The 26,123-nt window shown below is 39.8% G+C and overlaps 1 protein-coding gene and 1 long non-coding RNA gene across 3 annotated transcripts in view; one reads left to right on the forward strand and one right to left on the reverse strand.

Annotated features, from left to right (window-relative positions):
- Nucleotides 1-26,123, forward strand: part of LOC122475019 — a 67,993-nt gene that overhangs the window by 7,053 nt on the left and 34,817 nt on the right. Inside the window, exon 3 of the long non-coding RNA XR_006295073.1 lies at nt 16,193-16,280. This is a non-coding gene — a long non-coding RNA (uncharacterized LOC122475019). The remainder of the gene's footprint in view (nt 1-16,192; nt 16,281-26,123) is intronic.
- LOC122475016 (glycosyltransferase 6 domain-containing protein 1-like) lies at nt 1,118-25,653 on the reverse strand. Of its 2 annotated transcripts, XM_043566558.1 has the most exons (7): nt 24,839-25,653; nt 23,811-23,946; nt 16,476-16,555; nt 15,280-15,315; nt 11,757-11,801; nt 2,425-2,562; nt 1,118-1,983 (listed from the first exon to the last, which is right to left on the reverse strand). In XM_043566558.1, the coding sequence occupies exons 2-7, from the start codon at nt 23,883-23,885 to the stop codon at nt 1,317-1,319; spliced, it is 1,041 nt and encodes a 346-aa protein (XP_043422493.1). In that variant the 5' UTR covers nt 23,886-23,946; nt 24,839-25,653; the 3' UTR covers nt 1,118-1,316. The 2 variants fall into 2 exon arrangements, with proteins under 2 accessions (XP_043422493.1, XP_043422494.1); XM_043566559.1 differs by lacking the exons at nt 23,811-23,946; nt 24,839-25,653 and adding an exon at nt 17,340-17,444.

A 26,123-nucleotide genomic window follows, 5' to 3' on the forward strand; every position in this document is an offset into this window, starting at 1 on the left:
GACCTGAGTGGAAGTTGGACACTTAACCACTGATCCACCCAGGTGCCCCAATTTTAGTGTTTTAATAGCCAATAATCTTTATCTTTTATAGAACACTTACTAAACCTTAGTTTTTAGCCAACAAAAAAGGATTAAAATAATAACTTATTGTGACTTTAGAACCTCCAGTTATTATAACTATGCTATAATGCTTCATTCATTTGTGGAAGCATGTTGATGTGACTACATAGTAAAGGTTCTTCTGAGCTAGTTGCTTCCTGTCTTGAACCACTACGGCAGTTTGGCCACATCTTCCTTACGTTTTAGCACTTCTAAAATTTCCAAAAGAGATATTTATAGTTTTGTCTCCCCTGCTGGACCGTAGGCTGCTTGAGGTAAATTTTATAAAATGTATAGTCTCTCTCTATATATCTTAACATTTTTTCTATCCCTGACTGCACCTAAAAGAATATATTTACCATGGAGTTAAGTTGATAGCTCTTTACAAAAGAGTCCCTGGGGCTCCCGGGTGGCCCAGTTAGTTGAGTGTCTAACTCCTGATTTCGGCTCAGGTCATGATCCCAGGGTCGTGGGATCAAGCACCTCACAGACTCTGCTGAGCATGGAGCCTGCTTGGGATTCTCTCTCTCTTTCCTTCTGCCCCTCTCCCCCACTCGCACACTCTCTCTCTCTCTCTCTCTCTCATAAATAAATAAATAAATAAATAAATAAATAAATAAATTCCTGTAGCATTAAAAACCATGCACCCAACATCATTGCAGCCATAAAAGTAAGATGTATTTGGTAGAATGTCTCTAGTTCACCTAAGTTCCATCAGATACTAGACAGATTAAATGCTAATTGAGAATACTTACAAGCACTGTATCTCCCAACACTGAAAAACAGAGTTTAATGAGTGAGTTGATGAATATTTTTTCCCTTTACATATATCCCTTTGACATTGTGTGTGTGCGTGCATGTGTGTGTGTGTGTGTGTGTGTGTGTACACATGTATCTATCTATCCATCCATCCATCTTTATTTTCTGAACCAGGAGAGTCTGGTGTGTTTCTTCATTTTGTGCCTCCAAAAGTATTTCCACATTATTTATAATATGTAGCTAATAACACCACTGTGCATTAATATAAATTAACATCCATTTATTCTTACTCCAATTTAGGTAGATTTAGATGGTATAAAACTGCAAGGAGAAAAACAATTTATTTTGGAAGATTGCACATTTTTGTAAGTTTCCAAAAACACGGAGACGTTTAATGTTTCGTAGTTGAGGAATTATTGTGGTTCGCTTATTAATCCATAAACCTAATGATACAACCATCAAATGCTCTTTGAATGCCATGCTATCTTCACATGTTTAATTTGTGGGGGAGTTCTAAAATTTGGATCCCAATTGTATTCTGGTGATAACAACTTAGTGGGTTTATTGATAAACAAATATTTGTTTAAATAATGTTCATATATGCTCTTGAGTCCATTTCTGTTGTCACTGGTAACTCCTTTTTGATATTCTTTAATGAAGGCTAAAACCTCACGGGGTGTGCCACCAAAAACTGCACTCTGGTAATAGAAATCTCCCTCTCCAAAAGGGATGAAAGCTGCTGATTTAGGTCTTCTCTCATAGGGGAAATTTTCAGCATGTCTAAAATACCACCATGCATGGAGTTGAGCTACAGACTCGCCCAGGGTTTCCACCCCAAAGTCATTCTTGAAGATCTGGTTTACAGTCATACTGAAGAGAAAGTCGACTTCATGTTGGATATGTTCTATGATGTACATATCCAAGTTTTTCATGTATATGTAATTGAAGTCTTTCCACACATGTTGTTTGAGTACAGTACATAGTTTAAATGTTCGAAGGGGCCCCAACTCTATGGGAGGTAGTTTGGAGAAGTCATCCATCAAGATGTAAAAGATAACATTGTAGCCAATCATGAAGTGCTTATTAGCAGACTGGAGGAACTGTTCCAGGTACTGATCCACAAACCTGTGAAACACGGAAGACCAAACATTCACTTTGCTAAAACTCATCAGGAGAAGACATGTCACTTAAACATGCAGGAGAACATGTGTGTCATTGTTGCTAAAGAACTACCAGTAGGTAGGTGGGTAGAAATTGCATTTAGAGCTTAACTGTGTTGGTTAGCGAAAGAGGGTGTAGTGAGCTTGGGGAGCGGGGGCTGAGAAAAGCCATAAAATTTATTGAGAAGAAAGGAAAAGTGAGCTAAATGGATATTAATAGAAAGATTCCAAGTCGTGTTAAGAAATCAGCCATGGCTGGAGAAAATAACCACTACAAATAATTATGCAGACCAGCCAGAAATCATGATTAGGGTTAATTATGAGTGGCTGTTTGGATGTAGAGAGTTCACAGGTGCTTATCCATATGTTTCCAAAATAGAAAAGGATGAATGTTAGTAGCACCTACTTTCCAGTAGCAAATACAGCCAAGCCTATGGTAATGTTCAGCCTTTTGTAGTACTTTTCCAGGACTTGTCTGTTGTAAGTTCCTTCCCAGATGATCGGCGCAAACCAATCAGTTGTCGTTTTCACATCAGGACGTTTTCTGTTGAACAAACAAGAAAAACGATTAAGAGAGTACCACTTATTATGACAGCAAATGTTGTTCTCCAAGTGATAGTAGCTAATCATTATAAAGTACTTAACTATGTGCCAGGCATGGTGATTAAGTGCTTTACACTATTTATTTAATCCTTGCAATGTCCTATAATATAAATTCCATCATTATCTCTATTTTTCATATGAAGAAACTTGGGCGCAGATTGGTTGAGTAAATTACTTAGTGTCACACAGCTAATAAATGGCAGAATCAGGATTCATAATCAGCCAATTGGCTTTCCGAATCTGTGCTTTGGTCATTATACCAAACTGCCTTTTGAGGGGCGCATGGCTGGCTCAGTCAGTAGAGCATGGAGTTGTAGGTTTGAGCCCCATGTTGGGTGTAGAGATCACAAAAAAACCTTGCCTTTTGAGCCCAGGGATTTTTTTCCTTGAGCTCTGACTATAGCTTAAACCGACAGCTCATTGTCTGAACATTTCTCTGATTATTGCCTAAAACAGAAAGCACTACTGTCTGCTTATGTCTTCCTTTCTTTTTACCCCTTTCTCATCTTTCTCTTCCTTTTTCTTTTCCTAGAGTACCTTCTTTCTACCCTTCCTAATGCTGTAGGCCCATCAGTGCAACCTGGAAGAAAATAAGATTAGTCCAAAAAGGGAGATGATATTACATTTGCTTCTAATAATAACAAAATAACAGCAGAAGCAGAATTAGGAATAATAAACAACCCCCCCAAAAAACAAAATAAGGAAACAAAAGTAATAATAAACAGTTTGGTTGGAGGGAGGACATTAAACTATTTAAGCAAATTAAGGCCAGGGTGCCTGGGTGGCTCAGTAGGTTAAGCTTTCGACTTCAGCTCAGGTCATGATCTCATGGTTTGTGGGTTCGAGACCCACATCAGGCTCTGTGCTGACAGCTCAGAGCCTGGATCCTGCTTCACATTCTGTATCTCGCTCTCTCTCTGCCCCTCCCCTGCTCATGCTCTCTCTCTCTCTCTCTCAAAAATAAATAAATGTTAAAGTTTTTTTAAAATTTTTAATAAAAATAAAAATAAAGCAACTTAAGGCCTTCATTTTGGAAGGAATTGAACACAAAGTGTGAAGCCATTTTGCTTTTGGTAATTACAGGTTTTAATTACAAATCTAGACCCGGACAAGGGTAGAATTTGGCAACCCTTAATAGTACATTAATAATAATAACAAAATTCTTGAAAAGTACCCCCTTTTACTATTTTAAGGATTTTTTCAAACTTACACATTTATTTGTTTCTTTTTTTTTATACATTTACTTTTAAACCCTTCTTATACTTAGAATTTATGGACATACACTTGTATTTGACTCAAAAGTCGCAGACTCCACTTTAATATTGGACAGATGTACCCTTATCACAGTGATGATGCTTATAAATTAGGCACATCACAGAGGCTAATCAGTATCTATTTGAGAATGGGAAAGGGTCTGAAGATTAAAGATTTGCTATTAGAACGAAAGAAAATGCCTCTGAAAGCAGAAGGCAGTTAAAAACTTGTGTTTCGAAATTATTTGATAAAACAGAAGAGGAAGGAGTAGAAGAGATTTAGAGTCATTAGGTTTCTCTTACAGGTACGAAACTCTTTACCTGGAAGGTAAATGCTGCCCAGGGGGCATTCTCTGCAAAGGACGTGCTCAGCAATCAGGGGGATAAGATAATCTGCCCTCTGGGTGTCAGTCAGACACCTCGCCCGGTCTCCCTTGTGACTGACTTAGTGTCTCTGTATAAAGTGGCCCCAGCTACTTGGAGTCCAATGGGGATTATGCACGGCCTCAGTGACATGGACATCCCATTGCTAAAACCAAGCTAGAGCCAGTGCTGAGCGCCCAGCTTGCCAACAGCAGGGGCCAATTGGAGCCCACAGGGTGACACCATTTCCCATGGGAACCAGCCAGCCAAACGATGGCTGGTTGATTATATTAGACCCCATAAAGAAAGGGGCAACACTTTTCCTTCAGGGGAACGTTTTATGTTCTGGGTAGGGATTTGCTTTTCATGCCTACAAATCTGCCAACTTGGTTGACTTGCAGAATATCTTATTAGTTGCCTTCGTATCACACGTAACTTTGCCTCCGTCTAAGCTACCCGTTTCATGGTGAGAGTAGTGTGGCAGTTGGCCACTTCCACAAAGTTCTCTGGTCTGTGTGCCTCCCTGTGTTGAGGCACCTCGCCTGGTAGAAAGTGGAAATCTCATTTTCAGTGTTCCGAGATAACTCCCTGAAAAGGCCGAGGTACTTTTCTGTAGTAGTTCGCCATTCCCGCTTTGACTCAATGAGCAGTGTGAGAGACTGTACCTTCCAAAGCTAGAATGCGCAGTTCACAAAACAAGGTGGATGTGAGGATGTCCCTGCTCACGATTACATCCAATAATTCACTTATAGAATGTTTGCTTGCTGTTGTTGTGACGTTGGGTCCCGTGTGTTTAGAGTTCTCAGTTCCCAAGGGAGGAGTCTTTGCTCTAGGGAGAAAGTCATGGTTCTGTGAGACTGATGGTTCCCCGTGCTGCTGAGCCAACAGGCAGAAAATGGCATTACTGTACTGGTTGGCATGACTGATCTTCATCACCGAGAAGATAGGAAGATGAGGTTCTACAAGGATGGCAAGCACGGCTTCATATGGAATGCAAAGGACTCTCTGGGAGTGCCCCCAGCTACCTCATTTCCAGTAATAATGGTCAGTGGGAAATTGGGGCAACTCAATAAGGTCAGACCACTGAGGGAACCAGACTCTCCAGGGATGGAGGTTTGAGTAACCCTATCGAATAGAAACTCTGACCATCAAAGGGATTAGCAGAGGATAAAGAAACCATGGGATGGTGATTATTAACTGCCTCCTTTTATTGCCAGCCTCCTGAACAGCTACAGAGGTAGGACTGTAGTCGTGATCCGCTATGTTAATTATTTTCTCCCCTTTGCCACCTTACATGAAGAATACTAGAGATGGCAGATGTTACGATCTAGGTTTCAAGTGGGAATATAGCTAGATTTCCATCACCTCGATGATACCCGCTAGCTGATGTGACTTTGTATCTCGTGTTTGGGGAACATGAGCTGCTCCATCTAAGTCAAAAAGGTGGATTGTGTTAGTTATTCTCCATTTACAATTCCCCTGTCCATCCTTAGCCTTCTCTACCTGGTCTGCCTTAGGAGCAGACTGATCACCCAATGTTCCCTGCCCTGTGGCTTGCAGTGGGTTCTGCTAATGGGAGGTACCCACGTAAGATAAGAGGGCAGGAAAACAAGTTGTCTCTTTTCCTCTTTTCTCTCCCAGCTTTGTTGAGATCTTGCCAGTGGCTGTGTCCATATGCAGCTACAGCTTCTGTTGGGCAGCTCTTTCATGGTTCCAGAGATCTCTGGTCTCCAGGAGCACCATCCCTTCCCTTGTCCCTTTAGGCCAAGGGTGATAAGAGCTTCTTACTGTTGAAGCCTCTGGATGCTTCCATGTCCTTTGTTGGGTCTCTTAACCTTGTTCCAATCTCTGCCAACCATTCCTTCACTAAAGTTACTTCATCTTAGTTGAGTTGTTTCTCTCATACCCTGATAGATTCAGTATCTGAGGAGCTTAGAAAATACCTCACTATGCCCAAGCAGAGGGTGTTCAACAGGATACAAAATGACCTGCTCATAAGTATATTGCCTGCAATGAAAATTTGCAGAAGGAAGGTACACAGATAGTATGCTCAAGTGTCATAGTACTGTAGACTATCATAGGCGTGACTTACAAAGAAGTATACTAACGAAGGAGGGAAATCATATATATGGGTTAAGATATCCACATTCGTAATAAAAAGAGAATAGGTGCTACACTGAATTAGAAGTGATTTCAATGCTAGAAGGTGTTCCTAAGATTTGCTGAGATGGGATTCATGACAGTAATATGGGAGGTTATAATTTGTTCGAAAAATAGATCTGGAGAGAGAGGGTGGGGACTCTTCCTGTAAATCAAGGCTATATTGACCTATATACAGTTTTAAGGAACTGTGCATGAGTCTAAAAAGTGTAAGAAGCTAAAGTGATATAGCAGAGATAAAATATACCATAAGCAGACAGAACCATGAGAGTACTAGAGCATTTCCAGGGTGTATGTTTCCCACATCTACCCCTGCACCACGTCATGTAGCTTTCCACTTTCCTCTTCCTAGCTGCTGGCCTGCCATATTTGCAGCCTCATCTGTGCTCTTTTCTTTTTCCCTCCATATTCATATCCAATTGTATAGATAACATGTGTACAATATGCACACATACATAAGTACACACACATATGCAGGCTTTAAAAATCTTGTTTATTTTGGAGCGCCTGGGTGGCTCAGTAGGTTGAGCGTCCAATTCGTGATTTTGGCTCAGGTCATAATCTCACGGTTGGTGAGATCGAGCCCAGAGTCAGGCTGTGGGCTAACAGCATGGAGCCTGCTTGGGGTTCTCTCTTTCCCTCTCTCTGCCCCTCCCTCGCTCATGCACGCATTCTCTCTTTCCCTCTCTCAAAAATAAGTAAATAATTTTTTTTAATCTTGTTTATTATGATGAGATAACGCATACTTTCCTGCAGCTTGTTGTTCTACTCATCACAACCTTGTGGAAGTCCTTCCAGGTTATCTGGACTAGTTCTTATTCACTCTTTGTAATGGCTGCATAATATTCCAAGGTGTGGACAGTTTGTTTAGCCATTGTCTTATGACTAGGTATACATTTTATTCCTGGAATTTCTGTCATTATAAAAACTGATGCAACAAACCTTAATCTTATGTCCTTAGGTATTGTTGCTATTATCTTTAAAATAATAATAAATCTAAAATTTAAAAAAATTTTTTAATGTTTATTCTTGAGAGAGAAAGAGAGAGAGACAGAGAGAGACAGAGCATGGGAAGGGGAGGTGCAGAGAGGGAGACACAGAATCAGAAGCGGGCTGCAGGCTCTGAGCTGTCAGCACAGAGCCCAATGTGGGGCTTGAACCCATGAACCGTGGGATCATGACCTGAGCTGAAGTCGGATGCTCAACCGACTGAGCCACCCACGCTCCCCTTGTTGCTGTTATTTTTAATGGCTAGTCCCAGGAATAGGATTGCTGTATATGTATGTTAATTAAAAAAAAATTTTTTTTAAGAATTTTTTTTTCAATGTTTATTTATTTTTGGGACAGAGAGAGACAGAGCATGAACGGGGGAGGGGCAGAGAGAGAGGGAGACACAGAATCAGAAACAGGCTCCAGGCTCTGAGCAGTCAGCACAGAGCCCAACGCGGGGCTCGAACTCACGGACCACGAGATCATGACCTGAGCCGAAGTCAGACGCTTAACCGACTGAGCCACCCAGGCGCCCCTGTCTTATTGATTTTCTAGCAAGATTTTTTTTTATTGCTTTATTTTTTACACTTAAATCTGTAGTCTATCAGGAATTTATCTTTATGCCATAGGATTAATGCCCCATTTTGCCCCCACTTAGATCACCAATAGTGTCAGTATAATTTATGAACTAATCTGTCCTTTCCTCACTGATTTTTAAGATGCCATTTTTGTTATATATCAACTTTGATACATACTGTGACTTAATTCTGGATTCACTACTCCTTTGATCTATTCCATGTTGATTTGATCACAATGATTTCAAAATATGTTTGACTATTTAAGGCAAAACCCTCTCTTTTAAAAATTTTATTTTTGAGAGAGAGAGAGAGAGAGCATGAGAGACAGAGCATGAGCAGGGTAGGGCAGAGGGGGAAAGAGAATCTTAAGCAGACTCCACCCCCAGTGTGGAGCCCAGTGTGGGGCTTGATCTCATGATCATGAGATCATGACCTTGGCTGAAATCAAGAGTTGGACATTAGCCACCTGAGCCACTCAGGTGCCCCTAGGCAAAATCCTTTTAACTTTCTTATTTTTTCACACTTTCTTGGCTATTCTGAGACATTTATTCCCACATATTTACTTTAAGCTTATAGTTTTTTGTACTTAATAAGAACCAAAAATGAGCTTCTTCCCTCATATCTCCATAATGCAGAGGTCATTTCATTTTAAACTAAAAGCCAATATGATGCTTAATAATAAAGTGCAATGCCTTCTCCCACTACTTTTACATTGTTATGAAGGTGCTATCACTTCAATTAGACAGAAGATCTCATGTATTTATCTATTCTACAAATATCGAACCCCTACTATATCTAGGCTTTTTTTTTTTTTTCTAGGCACACTCTTGTGGGAAAGGCAGATAGTAAATGAATAAGCAAGCAAATATACAGTATGTCAGATGTTGGGGAGAGCAACTGAGAACAATAAATCTGGGTAAGGGAGAAAGGGAGTAGTTAGAGAAGACTTCACTGATAAAACAGTGTTTGAAGGGAGTGGGAGAATGAGCCATTTGGCTGCTTGGAGGGTAAGCAGTCCGTGCAGAGAGCACAGAAGGTGCAAAGTCCCGAGGTGAGAGCTTGCTTGGTGTTTCTGAGGAACAACAAGGAGCCAGTATGATTGGAGGAGTGGGTGAGGGACACAATGGTTGAAGATGAGGTCAGAGAAAGAATCGGGCAGCTGTTTTATCTATGTATTTTTTTTTTCCTATCGTAAACACATTCTTTGGAAAGGCCTCTTGCAAGAGTGTTACCTCTTAAGGCTCAAAATAACAAAAACCTAGACGCAGTCCAAGTGCCCACTGATAAGGCAGGGGATGAGCAAACTGTGGTATATTTCTACAGTTAACTGTAACGCCGCCATCAAAATGAATGACAGTCATATGCAATTTGGATGAATCTTAGCAATATAATATTAAGGGTCAAAATGAGTCCCTGGAGATTACACGTGGTATTATATCTTCTTTAAAAAATTACAAACAGCTGTAATTTTAAAATATACTTGTTCCAGAATACAAATGGAAGATATACACTTAAATTAAAACAAGAGAAAGCAAGGGGATGATGAAGCAGGATTCGGGATGGAGGTTGTTTCAAGGCTAGAGGGTGAGGAGACAGAATGGGGGTCCTAGGAAAGACAGAGGTGGATAGCTGGATAGCTGGATGTTGAAGTTATTGAATGTTGAGGTTTTGTTTCATTAAAAATAAGCAAGAGAGGCACCTGGGTGGCTCAGTCAGTTAAGCATCTGACTCTTGGTTTCGGCTCAGGTCATGATCTCATGGTTCCTGAGTTTGAGCCCCGAGGCGGGCTCTGTGCTGACAGTGCGGAGCCTGCTTGGTTTTCTCTCTCTCCCTCTCTCTCTCTGCCCCTCCCCTGCTTGCTCTGTTTTTCTCAAAATAAATAAACTTAAAACAAAACAGAAATAAGTGAGAAAGCACATAAATAAATAATGACTGGGCTTTGAAAAACCTAATGATGAGAGTGAGTCATGTAGCAAAGATTATTATTTAAATTTTTTATTAAAATTTTTTTAAAAAAATTATTATTTAAAAAATGTTTATTTTTGAGACAGAGAGAGACAGAGCACAAGCCAGGGAGGGACAGAGAAAGAGGGAGACACAGAATCTGAAACAGACTCCAGGCTCTGAGCTGTCAGCACAGAGTCTCACACAGTTCAAACTCATGAACCTGTGAGATCATGACCTGAGCTGAAGTCGGATGCCCAACCAACTGAACCACCCAAGCACCCCACAAAGATTGTTATTAATCTAATTGTGTGCACTTAAGGTTATTTAAAAAATATAAATATGAAAAAGGAATTCACAGAAGATGAAATATAAATAACACGTATAAAAGATGATCAAATTAAACAATAATTATGGAAGTGCAAATTGAATCGAGATATTTTAACTAATAGTTTTGCCAATAAAAAATGTTTGATACAACTAAAATAAAATGGAAATTTATGAAACAAATAAAATTAACATTCACCCACTATAGATTAGAAAATAAATGGTATAATTATTAAAAGGCAATTTAGCAACCTGAGTAAAAATTTAAAATGTCTGCATCTCATTTTTAAAAATTTTTAAATCTTTTTTTTAAGCTTATTTATTTATTTGGAGAGATAGAGAGGGGAGGGGAGGTGGGAGACAGTGGGGCAGAGAAAGAGGGAGAGAGAGAATCCCAAGCAGGTTCCACACTATCCGTGCAGAGCCTACTAGGGGGCTTGAATCACAAACTGTGAAATCACGACCTGAGCAGAAATCAACAGTTGGATGCTTACCCAACTAAGCCACCCAAGTGCTCCTAAAATGTCTATATCTCTTAATCTAATGATGCTACAATAGGAATTTATCATATGGGTAAGTTCACACAAGAGCGTACAAAAATATATGTACAAAGATATTCATCAGAACATTATTTACAATAGCCTTCAAACTGCAAATGATTCAAAACCAATAGGGAACTGACTAAATAAATTATGGTATGTAGCCATAAAATAGAATACTAGATAGCCATTATAAAGAATAAGATTCTCTGGGGCACCTGGGTAGCTTAGTTGGTTAGGTTAAGCATTCAGTTCCTGATTTTGGCTCAGGTCATGATTCCAGGGTTGTGGGATTGAGCCCTGTGTCAAGCTCTGTGTTGGATTCTACACTGGGTGTGGAGCTTGCTTAAGATTCTCTCTTTCCCTGGAGCGCCTGGGTGGTTCAGTTAGCTGAGCGTCTGCTTCGGCTCAGGTCACGATCTCGCGGTTCGTGAGTTTGAGCCCCGCGTCGGGCTCTGTGCTGACAGCTCAGAGCCTGGAGCCGGCTTCGGATTCTGTGACTCCCTCTCTGCCCCTCCCCTGTTCACGCTCTGTCTCTCCCTCTTTCTCAAAAATAAACATAAAAAATTTAAAAAAAAAAAGATTCTCTCTGTCCCTCTCCCTCTGCCCCTCCCCCACCTCAAAAAAGAAAAAAAAAAAAAAAAAGAATGAGATTTTCCCCCAAGTATTAATGCCAAAATCAAGAAGAGTCATTAATGGCATTTTTGGGCCGTTACTAAAAAGATTTTTTTCTTTCTCCTAATAAAACCAGGAACATTAAACTAGATAACAGTTTTCTCATTATGACCCTCAATTGCCTGATTCTAGATAAATAGACACTAGGTTTATATATAAAAGACTTTAAACTAAAAACTGCCAAGGCCTGGAAAGCTCCCAGGATAGGTACAATTTGATGATGAAAAAAGTCCTCCCCCATTTAAATTGAGTTGTTGTTGTTGTTGTTATCATTAGTGCGTGTTTGTGTAGAATATTCTTTCTTACTTGGGATTAAACCAGTCTGAGAGCCGAAGTTCTTTTTCATTTTCCCTGGGTACAAAGAGAAAGTCAAGTTAAGAGTAATCCGTTTACTCAGCAAATAATTATTGTGTCCCTGTAACACGGCAGGCACTGTTTGATGCTGGTTCTAGAACTGTGAACATTTAGATCAGTTCCTGCCCTCTAAAAGCCAATAGACTAGCTGAAAAGACAACATTAAATAGATGATTATAGTGCAGAGTGGTAACTGCTAATAGGAAAACACAGATCTCCATGGGAGCATATAGATGGGGCATCCAACCTAAACGTGGGGTTAAGGGAAGCTACTTGGAGATGAAATACGTAAACTGGGTCTGGAAGGATAAGGGTGATTTCAGGAAAGAGATGTGGGGTGAAGAGGTCATAGCCAAAGGTGGGAAGGCAGGGAACAGTATGGTTCTTGAGTGGGGGATATATTTTAAAAATTAACAAAGCAGGAAAAATAATGTGTATTCAGACAAAAATACAGATTTATGTAATTCATTTATCAAGTATTAGTAGCTTACTATGTGATAGACACTTTATTACATGTTAAAATAAAGGGGTTGGAGTAGGGGGTCTAGATGTTTGTCTTTGATTTTCATTTAAAAATAGGACCCACCTAAGTTTTTGTTGTGCTTTTAAGTGAACTATTTAATTAACAAGGTTATAAGGGGGCTTCTCTTTCATAAGTTGGGGATATTTTGTAAAATAAGAATAACTTTAAGTGATTTGTACTTCCAGAAAGATGGACTAGGTACTCAGTTTCCCTATCCTACCACTAAGTATAGCTAAAAACCCAGGACATTATATGTGAAGTAAACAAATGAGTGAAAGGCATAGAGAAGAAAGCAGATCAGGTAGGTGCACTGGGACTCAAGGGCCGACATGGCAGTGGGTTCCCTGGGTTTTCTGCCACATGTATCTCAGATTAGGTGCGACTCAGAAATGCCAATGGGTACAGACAAAAAAAGAGCCCTGAGAAAAAAGCTGCTCTTAACAGCTAACGGGCCAGGAATAGGGCAACCTAGCAAGGCAAAGAATCTGTAGACACTACTCACTGTTCTCCAACCCAATACCACAGGAAAATCCGTGGCTCTATTTCCATCCCTCCAGCAAAGGCCAAGTAGGGAGCCTAGACGTGTACTCTCACCAGGCCATAATGGGGATTCCGTCCCTTCCTCACTGGTGTGGAGTTAGAGGGGATTAGTGGGTATTAAAACAGTCACCACTACCCAATCCCCCTGTGGTTGTGTCAGTGGAGACCACATGGGGATCCCAAACTCCCATCCCTGCTCATTAGTAACAAGGAGCCCCTCCCCACTGGGTTTCAAGGGAGGCAGAGTCAAGAACCTAAAATTTCATCCCTCAACCGACAGTAATGCAGGGGTGCCACCCTATTTCCCAGCTAGCACCGTGTTAAGAGGATGCCTATGAAAACACAAGATTTAAATAAGATCCAGTCTCATAATACCCCCAAATTGTCCAAGAAAAGATCTCAACTTGAATGAGAAAGGATAATCTACAGATGCCATGATAACACAGATATTAGAATTGTCTAACAAGGATATCTGACAAAGGCAGTGTTCAATGAGCGATTACAAACACTTGAAATGTATGAAAAAATAGGAAGTCACAGTAAAGAAATAGAAAGTCTTATTAAAGATATGGAAGATATAAAGAAGAACCAAATGGAAATTTTAGAACTTAAAAATATAACACTGAAATAAAAACTCAATAAACAGTCTTCACAGCAGAATGGAGAGGATGGAGAAAGAATCAGTGAACTTGCAGACTGAATAACAGAAATCGCTCAATCTGAATAACAGAAAAAATTGAAAAAAAAAAAAAGAAAAAAGAACAAGCCTTGGGGACACATGGAACAAAAACAAAAGATCTAACATTCATGTAATTGGAACCCCAGAAGGAAAGAAAGAGAATGGGGCTGAAAAACAATTAAAAATATGGCTGAACATGCCCCCAAATTTGGCAAAAGACGTAAACATACAGATTCAAGAAGCTGAATGAACCCCAAACAGGATAAACCTAAAATAAAAAAATCCATGCTGGGGTGCCTGAATGGCTCAGTCAGTGAAGTATCTGACTCTTGACCTCAGGTCAGGTCTTGATCTCAGGGTCATGAGTTTAAGCCTCGTGTTGGACTCCATGCTGGGTGTGAAGCGTACTTCAAAAAGAATCCATGCTAAGGCACATGATAGCCAATTTTCTGAAAGCTAAAGGTGAAAAGAATCTTGAAAACAAGCAGAAAGAAATGATTCACCTAGAGGGGAAAAATAATTTGAATGAAATGGATGTTTTTAATTAGAAACTATGGACCCAAAAGGAAGTGGAAAAATATTTTTCAGGTGCTGGGAGAAAAGAATTGTCACCCAAAATGTCCCCCAGTAGGTGAAGGGTTAAGCAAACTTTGGTATGTCCCTTTACGGAATACTACACAGCAATAAAAAAGGAGTGATTTACTGAGATACACTACAAGGTGGTTGGATCTCAAGAGCATTATCCTGAGTGAAAAAAGCTCATCTCAATAGATCATACACTGTGTGATTCCATTTATAAAACATTCTCAAAATGACAAAATTGTAAAGATAAAAATAGATTAATGGTACCAATGATTAGAAGGGTTGAGGAAAGGAGGTTGGGGTGCGTATAAATGGTAGCTCAGAGGAGATCTTTGTGGTGATGGAATCATTTTGTATCTTGATTACCTTGGTGATCTACAAATCTACACATGTGATAAAATGTTATACAATTATATCCATACATTGTCCCAGCATCAGTTTCCTATTTTGATATTGCATGACAGTTACGTAAGATGTAACTCTGGGGGAAATTGAGTGAAAGGTACATGTGACCTCTTTGTACTATCTTTGCAACTTCCTATGAATCTGTAATTATTTCAAAATCAAATATTAAAAAATGACTTTGAAAGTGCACCATCTTGACATTTCGGAGGTGTTTTTAACCAAAGATATTTTAATATAGGATTGCTCAAGACTCCTACTCTTTCAAAATCCAAATGTTCCATGCCTAACTGCACTAAACATGTATAGTGACAAAAGGAGACCTTCTAAGAACAGGGTTTTTTTTTTTTTTGAGGTTTGGTTTTAATAATTTTTTGGGTCCTACACAATGGTCGATGGTAGAAAATGTGGTGGACCACAGATGGCTGTCAATCTAAAGAAAAATACCCTGGACAGAGGTACTTCAAATATAGCAAATGTCTAAAATTTATCTGTGTAAGCAGGTAAGTGTGTCGAAGGAGCAAAATTTGGAGATGTTCACATATACATGTCCATACAAACTCACATACATGTATATATGCACATGCACCGATTATTTCTGAACTGATACCCAAGAAATTTGTCAGTGGTTGTCTCCGGAGAATTCAGTCTTATGTGCCTTCTGATTGCCATTACCATTAGAACTCACTCGACTCCAGCCAGTTTGCCCTCAATACAGTTTGTAGAATATTTACAGAACAGATTCTTACCAGCAGAGATCTATCTTCTCTAGGTGGTTCTTTATTCTTCACATAAATAAAAAGAGACATTTTAGTGTTAAATTTGAACAAATGCCTATTGCAACTGGAATAACAAAAAATCTAGAATTCAGTTCCATTCATTTACTCATTTGTTAGCCGAGTGATTACTAAACACCTACTACATGCCAGGCATAATGCTACAGTTCTGGAATGCATAGCATCTGGTTCTGATGGGACATTCCAGTTCTGGAATCCGGGCCTGCAATGAGCTTCTGGTCTATTATCTCCTTTTTGACTAAGATAGACCTTTCTATTAAGGCATAACACCCTAGGAGGACAAATAACATGTAGAACATGATACCAAAACAATACGGTTAATTTTTAAAGACATTAGCTCCCACAATATAGCTGATTTTCAAATAGCATTCGGTAACATTGCATTGCTTATTTAAAAAGACCATAAAGATGAGGAAGGCATGGAGGAGGTAAGAATTTGAATTTTTCTATAAGAGAACTTTAGCAGGTTAACAGATTTGTTCTCCAGTACAGTTATATTTCGATAGCAGTTTTCTTTGAGTCGTGTTCCTATTGTCATAGCTTAAGATGTATCTAACATAGGCCCCCAACACTCTCTGTTCTCTTATCTTGCTTTGTTTCTTTCTTCGTAGCCTTATTATATAAAATACAAAGCTCCTGGGGTGCGGCAGTGGCTCAGTCAGTTGAGAGTCTGACTTCGGTTCAGCTCGTGATCTCGTGGTTCATGGGTTCCGCCCCACGTTGGGCTCTGGGCTGACAGCTCGGAGCCTGGAGCCTGCTTCAGATTCTGTCTCCCTCTCTCTCTCTGTCTCTCCCCCACTCATGCTCTGTCTATCTCAAAAATAAACATTAAAACCAATACAAAGCTCCTAACATTGTATTATAGATTTCTTTGCTTATCGTCCATCTTCTGGACCTGGAATGTAAAGCTGCATAAGTTCCCAGCACCTAGGACAGGACCTGGCACCAAAAAGGTACTCAATAAATATTTGTTGAATGTTGAAAAATGAAAGAATTAATATATTTATAATTTAATCAGTTCCTCAAAGAGGAGATACTCTCTGATTAATTTAGGGAGTGTTTATTAACCTTTTTTGGACAAAACTCAGCATTTTAGGTCAACTCTGCCAATCATTAAAGATGATGACTCATCAATCTTGTATATTTACCGGGAGTGATGCTTAATCAACATCAGCAATAAAGCAAATGAAGTTAATAACAGCATTTTCCACTTAGAATTCATTCTCTCCTAGAAAAAAAAAAAGGAGAAAAGGAGTTTTTTAGAAAGTAAGAAACAACTTCCTTGCCATCTTCTAATAACTAATTAATTATAAAATTAATTTATGGAAATTTGGCTGAGTCTAGAATGGTTGGCCTAAGGAAGAAGGCAGATTTGGGGAAACCTAAGTTTTGTGTGAAGGCTTGCAAAGAGATCTTTTAGTATGCTAACTGATACTTTTTAGATTAGGTACAGTGTGATGTTCCTTTTGTATTTCTTTATCACCCTGAATAAGGAAATTCAATAAAACTCTCATTCTATTTCATTTGTGCTTCTGTGAAAATAAAATGAGGTCCTTATGAAGATGTTTTTATGTATTGGAATACATTCTACCTCCAAAGTTGATTTTTATATAGTTTTTCCTCACAAAGGTATTGAGACTAATAATTTACTCAAAGACTATAGGTCAAGTAAACTAAAAATATATACGAGCTCTCTGAAAGGTATCTTGTAAACAGTGATTAAAAATCTAAATTAAAGGCATTAAGCACTAACGTGGAATATTTGGCTCTAGCCAATGCACTGAGCTTATGTTAAAGGTGTTAAATAGGATTTCTGTTTACCCATGGGGCACCTGGCTGGTTCAGTTGGTGGAGCATGTGACTCTTGACCTTGGGGTCGTGACTTTGAGCCCCATATTGAAGTGTCATCTGTTTTGTACAATATACTTTCAAGGCCAAGGTTTGGGGATGACCCCTATGTATGATTTCACCAGATCACCCAACCTTTCATAGTTTCTTCCTAAGAGCCTTACCATTAGTTTTCGTGATGTTAGAAGTCCTAGGATGTTTCTCAATCGTCATATTTTTGGGTCTTCATAAAAAAAATCAGATATTGTCAAATACTCTCCTGGTGTTTGAATCTTTTGCTAATGGTGATGTCACCAGACTCTTTTGATGATGAAAGCGTTCAAAAGTCACAATGATACTGTCATAATGATTCATGTGGTTGCAAGTTCGCATTGCTACCAGATGGTAGAACTTTGTCCCATTTGAAAAAGGATTTTAAAAGATGGTTTGCTTTTAGTTTCTTTTGTTGTACTTCCTTACCTACCTTTTTTCCTTTCTTTCTTTTCTTTTCTTTTCTTTTCTTTTCTTTTCTTTTCTTTTCTTTTCTTTCTTTCTTTCTTTCTTTCTTTCTTTCTTTCTTTCTTAAATTTAGTTTTTTTATTTTGGGAGAGAGAGGGAGAGGCAGAGAGAGTGGGGAGAGAGAGAGAATCCCAAGCAGCTCCGTACTAACATGGAGCCCAATGTGGGACTCAATCTCACCAACTGTGAGATCAAAACCTGAGCCAAAATCAAGAGTCAGGCATTTAACCAACTGAGCCACCTAGACACCCCTTAAAGATTTTATTTTTAAATAATCTCTACACCCAGTGTGGGGCTCCAACTTACAACCCTGAGATCAAGAGTTGCATGCTTGGGGTGCCTGGGTGGCTCAGTTGGTTAAGCGTCCAACTTTGGGTCAGGTCATGATCTTGCAGCTGTCAGGCTCTGTGCTGACAACTTGGAGCCTGGAGCCTGCTTCGGATTCTGTGTCTCCCTCTCTTTCTTCCCCTCCCCCACTTGCACATGTGCTCTCTTTCTCTCTCAAAAACTAAATAAACATTTTTAAAAAATTATTTAAAAAAAGTTGCATGCTCTACTGACTGAGGCAGCCAGGCACCCTTTCCTTACCTTTCTTGATGACTGATTTTTTTTTTAAATTTTTTTTTTCAACGTTTATTTATTTTTGGGACAGAGAGAGACAGAGCATGAACGGGGGAGGGGCAGAGAGAGGGAGACACAGAATCGGAAACAGGCTCCAGGCTCCGAGCCATCAGCCCAGAGCCCGACGCGGGGCTTGAACTCACGGGCCGCGAGATCGTGACCTGGCTGAAGTCGGACGCTTAACCGACTGCGCCACCCAGGCGCCCCTCTTGATGACTGATTTTTACTTGAAGAAATATATTTTGAATTGTGTGCTGTGTGTATATATGTGTAAATGAATGACCAAAGAAAAAGTACACCATCTTTTTCTTCATCCTCTTTTAGCCATTGTCCAATTAGGTAAAGTTAATCCCTTCTTACCCTTTTCTAGAATGTTTTAAGAGTACTTAGTTTTCTGATTACAGAAATAGCACATTTTCATGTTATAAAATTGGTTAAGTGCTTAAAAGCATAAAGAAGAAAATGATAATCAAATATAATCACCCTCTCCTGAGATAATCACTCTTGTTTTAAGATGGCATACCTTTAGTATATACTTCTTTTTTTTTTTAACTTTAGCGTCTATTTTTGAGAGAAAGAGACAGAGCATGAGGGGGAGAGGTGCAGAGAGAGAGGGAGACACAGAATTGGAAGCAGGCTCCAGGCTCTGAGCTGTCAGCACAGAGCCTGATGCGGGGCTCAAACTCACGAACCGTGAGATCAGACCTGAACCGAAGTCAGATGCTTAACCGACTGAGCCACCCAGGCACCCCTAGTATACACTTCTTTTAAAATAGATTTTCTAATTGAAACACACACACACACACACACACACACAGCAAAAAAATTCAAACAGAGGAGAAGTTATATAATGCTTATCTTCTCCCTCAGCACTGACTCCATTATCTCATCCCCAAGGACAGCCACTGTTCAGTTTTATATTCCATAACTATTCTGCACCCATAAGGGCATATATATTTTTTAATGTGTATAGGTTTCCTTTTCACACAAATGGCAGCATCCTAAAATAATTCTTCAGCTCAGTATATTTTGAAGATCATTCCATTACATTTCATACATCTAACTTATTCTTTTGCTAGTGAAATGTGGTTTATTATAGGACTTTATCATTTATGTAACCATTTCTCTATTGCTGGACATTTTGGTTGTTTATTGTCTTTGCCATTATAAGAAATGCCACAGTGGAAATAGTTGAACATGATCTGTGAACACTTATTGAACTATATTGCAGGATAAATTTCTAGAAACAGACTTGCTGGGTCAAAGGTTATACCCATTTAACAAATGAGTAAATGTTGCCAAATTGTTTTCCACAGGGGTCGTTCCAATTTAATTCATGCCACCAGTGGGTAAAAGTACCCATTTTCATACATCCTTATCAATATAAAGTGTGTTGTTAAAGTTTTTGGTATTTGAAAATTTGAGGGTGTGAATTGTATCTTAGCGCAGCCTTAATTTGTGTTTGTTTTATTATGGCTGATGTTGAGAATCTTCTTGCACGTTTAAGAGCCATTGTAATTCCTTCTCTGTAAACTGACCGTAGCTTTTGTTCATTTTCTGTTAGGTCTCTATCTTTTTGCATTTTTTAATAAGCTTTCTATTTTGGCATAATTTTAGATTTAAAGATACAGTAATTAATACCATATGGTTTAAGATAGACATACAGATCATTGGGACAAACTCAGGAGTCTAGAAATAGATCTACACGTATATGGATGATTGATTTTTGACAAATAAGAAAAGGTAATTCAGTAGTGAATGGATAGTCTTTAAAAAAAAATGAGTCTAGGACAATTGGATATCCATATGCAAAAGAAAAAAAAAACCCAAACAAAAGAAAAAACAAAACAAAACAAAACAAACTTTGATCAGTACTTTGCACCAGGTATAAAAATTAACCCCAAATGGATGACTGACCTAAATGTAAAATCTAAAACAATAAAATGTATAGTAGAAAACAGGAGCAGAAACAGTTACGACAATGAAAAGGAAACTTCAGATTGCAAGAAATACATTAAAAAATGGGCAAAGTATTTGAGCAGACATTTTGCAAAACAAAACGCATTCGGAAGGCAAATAAGTATATGAAAAAATCATATTAGTCTTCAGGCAAATGGAAATGAAAACCACAATAATATACCACCACATACCTATTAGAATGGCTAAAATTAAGAAAACTGGCCATACCAAGCATTATGACAATTGGAAAATTGGAGCTCTCATCCATGGTTGGTGGGAATGTAAAATGGCACAACCATCTTGGAAAAGAGTTTGGCAGTTTCTTAACAGTTCAAACACACACTTACCGGACAATCCAGCAATTCCACTCCTAGATATTTACCCAAGAGAAATAGAAGCACATGTCCAGAAAAAGCTGTTCATGACTGCTCTTGGTAGCTTTCTTGGCAGTAGCCAAAAGGTAGAGACAACAAATGTTGTTCATCAACAAGGGAATGGATAAGCAAATGTGGCATGTCCTTACAATGGAATATTACTCAGCACTGATATGTGCAACAACTTAAATGGACCTTTGCATAATGATACTGTGAAAGAAGCCAGACCAAAAAGGGGCACGTACTGTATAAATCTGTTTATATAAAATTCGTAAATATGCAAATCATTGAAACGATACAGGGCACATTTTTGTTTGGGCTGCCCAGAAACCTGAACACCCCTCATTTACAGGGAATCTTAAATTCAAGAAGCAACAGCATCCTTCTGCCAAGTGTGAAAGCTGAAATAGGCAGAAATTTCCTCTTCCTGCCCTTTGCAACTAAACCATGGGCACATGACCTAAACTACCTGGCATGCTAATCAGATTCTCTTTCCTGGGATTTTGAACCTTAGGGGGGTTCAATTTGAAATTATTTGTAATAGAATCAAGGATTAATGTTCTGGAAGATGTTTTCAAGCATATGGAGATCAGCAGGGAGATAATGAGTGCTGGGATCAGGATTGGTATTCAAACAGATTACCCCTGTGGCAGGATCTTGTCTGTGTATTCCCTCCCTTTGCCCCTTTATATTAGCAGCTGTTGGCTAAGGACTGGGCGCTGTTTCTGTGGTAAACGTTGTTGCTGGTCAACACTATCTGGTTCTCCCTTCCTTTGCAGAGAAGACTCTATCTTCTAGCCCAGGGCATGGGATAAGTCCAGGCTGAAGCACTGAAAAGCCCCTGCATGATTCTCTAGTGTCTTCCCCTGACATTGTGACTAGGAATGTCACAGATAGTGGACCCTCCATCGTTCTGGGTCCCCAAGTGACAATATGGAGGAGACTTCCTGGTTCCCACCCTCACTGGAAATGTAGGGTGAGTGAGAAACTTGTTTTTGTGTTAAGACTACTAAGATTTGAGGGTTCAATTTTCTTACCCAACATGCCATTTCATAAATTCTTTCTCTGTTTAGATGAATTAGAATCAGGTTTTAGTACCAAAAAGAGGGTTGGTTTGTAGGCAACTACACTCAGGGAAATAGGGGGAATCTAGAATTTGTTTTCAGGCCTTGTTTGGGTCTAAAGTCAATTAAAAAGTCAATTAAAAAAATAAAAAACACCACATTAGTATTCAGAGATAGGTTTCTGGCAGTCTGTGTAATATAGCAGTAAACAGTTACATTGTCCCTGGGCTCTCATTGAATGAGGTGCTCATCAAAGGCAAAGGCTTTGGGGCAATGATAGTTTTTGCCATAAAAATATATGATAATGATGACTTATAACACTTATGCACCAGACACTGAACTATGCACATACACTAACTTATTTAATGAAATAAGTTAAATGTTAGCTTGCTCAACAAGCAGGTGAAATGGCTGTATTTAACGGCACTAGTGAGCTTAAAGAAAAAGTGTAACGCCAAAGTTAAATTCTACTTTGTGACTGCACCTCCCACCAGATAGCTGTGCCCTTCATGGTTGCAGTGGGTTCCAGCCCCCACTGATGACCCTGGCTTCTGGCCTTTGGTACCACCGCCTTCCTGTGCCCTTCTGGCTCTTGGGATGGCCACAGCTTCTCAGTTTCCTCACTGTCCCATCTAGCTCCTTAGCAATTCTATCACTTGTGTAACCAGTTCTCAAAATCCCCCATTTGAAATACCCAGATTTTCCTGATTGGACCCTGACTGATAATAATAGTTCCCAAGACTAGAAGTGCTCTGATATCAATTAATTTTTGCTGTATAACAACCCACCCAAACTTTAATAGCTTAAAGCAATGATGCTTTATTTTTGCTCATGAGTCTAGGGTCCTTTGCTGCTGTTCTGGGCCAGGCTTAGCTGATCTCATCTCAGAGTACTCATGTAGCTACAGTACTCTGGTCAGTTGGTTTAGAGCTTGCTGTTCTATATTCACATGTCTGGCTGTTGGAGAACATCTACTGGGGCTATATAAAATGGGCATGGATACAGAGAAAGGATAATAATATTCACTTTTGCTTTAAGCTATATTACAAAGCTGTAGTCATGAAGACAGTATGGTTTTGACACAAAAAACAGACACACAGATCAATGGAACAGAATAGAAAGCCCAGAAATGGACCCACAACTATATATATGGTCAATTAATCTTTGACAAAGGAGGAATGAATATACAATGGGAAAAAGTCTCTTCAACAAATGGTGCTGGGAAAATTGGACAGCAACATGCAAAAGAATGAAACTGGACCACTTCCTTACACCATACACAAAAATAAATTCAAAATGGATGAAAAACCTAAATGTGAGATATGAAACCATCAAATACTGACATTGAAATGGACTCTCAGATTTCAATGAGAATTGTGGGTTTACATTACTGGGGAACCTCTAGACCTGGTGAGCAGAAACTTGACTTCAGTTGCCATGGTAACAGATTATGGTGTCTCATGTTCCCACACCTAAGCAAGTTTACAGACCTGGAGTCCCTCGATTGAAGAGGAGTCTATGTCACCCCAAGGGAGGACCTGTGGTCGTATAGTAGGATGACTGTGTCCTTGGAGGAAAATGCAGAATGGACATTAGGTCTGAGTTGACAATAATTTCTAGAGGCTAGAAGTAGCATGGTGATCTACTTAACAGAGTGAGTAGAAATCCATTTCCACTCACTTTAGTGGTAAATCCACTAAAATGGTAAATCAAAAGTTATATAACCCCGGGGCATCTGGGTGGCTCAGTTGGTTAAGCGTCCGACTCCGGTTCAGGTCATGATCTCGCGGTGTGTGTTTGAGCCCCACGTCGGACTCTGCGCTGACAACTCAGAGCCTGGAGCCTGCTTCAGATTCTGTGTCTCCCTTTCTCAAAAATAAACACCCCTGCTCATGCTCTGACTCTCTCTCTCTCTCTCTCAAAAATAAACAAACATTTAAGAAAGAAGTTATATAACACCTCCCTGTGGAGATTGTAAAGATTAGTGTTATTAAAAACTCAAACACTGCAGGCTGTTGATTCCTATCACATCCTTGTTTAATATCTAATAATATTAGATTAAGACGAATGGAATTGGATTGAGCTGAAGTTCTGAAGCTATTGAAACAGGTACACTTACCTGAGATTGTTTGATACCTTTGCTTGTTTGGCCGGTATAAGAGACAGATTCATTGGTTGAATGCCTGGGAATCATTGTAAAGTTTCTCAAGTGGTGACTTCAATCACAGTAACTTCTCCTGGTGTCGTTATGTTTGCTAGAGCAAATGAACACAGTCCCTGTTGTGTGGTCTACAGGTGACAGATGCTTTTCCTTATATCAGTTAGTGTGGATTACCAAAAGCAGTTTGCTTTTACCTGGCAGAGACATCAGTAAACCTCCGAGTTATGTGAACTCTCCTGTGTTGTCATAATATTATCCACAGCATCCTCGACTATGTGGACATCTCACAGGATACCATTATTAACATCATGCTGAGCATTTTGAGCAGAAAGGAGCAAGAATCTCAGATGTCATGCTAATACAAATGTGTGCCAGGAGGTGGAAGAGAAACCCCATAAAAATTCAGGGGCCTGACACACATCAGTGACGTTTCTGAGGAGCATGTAGGGTTGTTGGTTCTAGGCAAATTACTGCACCTTGAACTACATATCACCAAATCAGAGGCCTAAATATGTTCAGTGGGACTTTTTGGATATTAAAAGCAAGGTGTATTGTACTTGAGTGCCACTCAGACCTGTGTGTTGAGAAACCAATACCCTGCCAATTTTGAGTGAGACCCAGGGTGAGAGAAGGCCCTATGTCAGGCATTGTCTGCCAAGAAAGGTTCTGTGACCCTGAACAGGTTCATGTGGCAAATATAGATACCGGATAGGGCATTTTCCACGGCCATGTAGAGAATACTAGGCACATGGGATTCTAAATTTACCTGAACTATGTCCTCTCCTACCCATTGTGAACTTAATGCTTTCTGATCCAACAAAAAGCTTGGGTGTATGCAGCTGTAACCCATTATCAGTGGAAGTCATTTCTGTGAGATTGGACTCAGGCAGATTGAAAACTCAGTGACAAGAAAGTCTGCAGTTCTCTATGGGCTTCTGAAATAGGTACAGAGTGTAAGGATGTGAGTGTCCCATGAAAATACTCACCAAAGAGCAATCTTGGTAGATGAGACTCTCAATAATCAAGTAGAGAAAAATCTGTTCCGTGATGTCAGCCAGCCTCTTTCTGCAGCCATCACAGTGCTTTCTTGATGGCCCATGTACAAAGTGGCCTTGGTGGCAGAGACAGAGGCTATCCAGTGGCTCAGTAAGATAGACTTCCTCTCATCAGTGACGATCTGTCTTTCTCTGCTGCTAAACGTGCAACCACCCGGCGGCAGAGGCCTCCCTGAGTACATCATATGATACCTTTCTTCTGAGAGACTGTCTGGCCCCTGGCAGCATATTGGTAACCTTGGAGCTTTTCCATAAGGGAAGGAGAAGAAATTTGTCCCCAAACAAATATATTCTGGGTACAGATATACCTTCCTTTCCCATAGTGCTTCTTCCAGCACTACCACTTGTGGACTTACAGAATGTTTTCTTCATTGCCTCTGCCAAAGAGAGAGAGTTTATTGGCAACTAAGTGCAACAGTGGGCTTCTGTCCATGGAATTCACTGGTCTTACCTTATAACTCATGACCCAGAAGCTGCTAACTTTGTGAAGCAGCCTACTGAAGCCTCAGTCACAGTATCAGCTCTAAGACAACACCTGGTGAGGTCGGGGTGCCATTCTAAAGGAATGTTCTAAAGGAATTAAATAGTAGTCACTAGGTCATATCGTCTTCCTCAAAGCCACAGTGCATGGGTCCTGGAACCAATAAGTAGAGATGTGAGGCTTTGTTCTACAATTATACCAGATAATCTGCTGGAACCATTTAAAAAAATTTTTTTTTAACGTTTATTTATTTTTGAGATAGAGAGAGACAGAGCATGAACAGGGGAGGGTCACAGAGAGAGGGAGACACAGAATCTGAAACAGGCTCCAGGCTCTGAGCTGTCAGCACAAAGCCCGACGCAGGGCTCAAACCCACGGACTGTGAGATCATGACCTGAGCCAAAGTCAGATGCTTGACCGACTGAGCCACCGAGGTGCCTCTGCTGGAACCATTTTTACTTTCTTCTCTGCAACCTGGGGCTCGATGAGTTTGAAGGTTCTCATGTACAAGGAAACAAAATGATGGTCCTGTTGAATGGGCATCTGAGACTCCCCCCTGGCCATTTTGCATTCTCATTGTGCTGGATCAGCAGCCAGAGAAGGGGTCTCTGTACTGGATCAGGGAACTGATTATCAAGATGAAAGTCGGTTGCTACGCCACAATGGTGGAATGAGGGCTGTATCTAGAGTTCAAGGTGTTCCCTGGGAGCCTCTTAAACTACTTTATCCAACAGT

Source organism: Prionailurus bengalensis, chromosome D4 (assembly GCF_016509475.1).
Source record: "Prionailurus bengalensis isolate Pbe53 chromosome D4, Fcat_Pben_1.1_paternal_pri, whole genome shotgun sequence".
In the NCBI taxonomy this organism is placed as follows: Eukaryota; Metazoa; Chordata; class Mammalia; order Carnivora; family Felidae; genus Prionailurus; species Prionailurus bengalensis.

What these genes read in the sequence shown, in the direction of transcription:
- LOC122475016 (XM_043566558.1), bottom strand. Translation starts at nt 23,885, where the DNA reads ATGATTCCCAGGCATTCAACCAATGAATCTGTCTCTTATACCGGCCAA. An exon ending in AAGGTATCAAACAATCTCAG is followed by an intron (nt 16,556 to 23,810) that starts GTAAGTGTACCT and finishes TTTTTTTTCTAG; the next exon opens with GAGAGAATGAATTCTAAGTG. An exon ending in TTGATTAAGCATCACTCCCG is followed by an intron (nt 15,316 to 16,475) that starts GTAAATATACAA and finishes ATTTATGTGAAG; the next exon opens with AATAAAGAACCACCTAGAGA.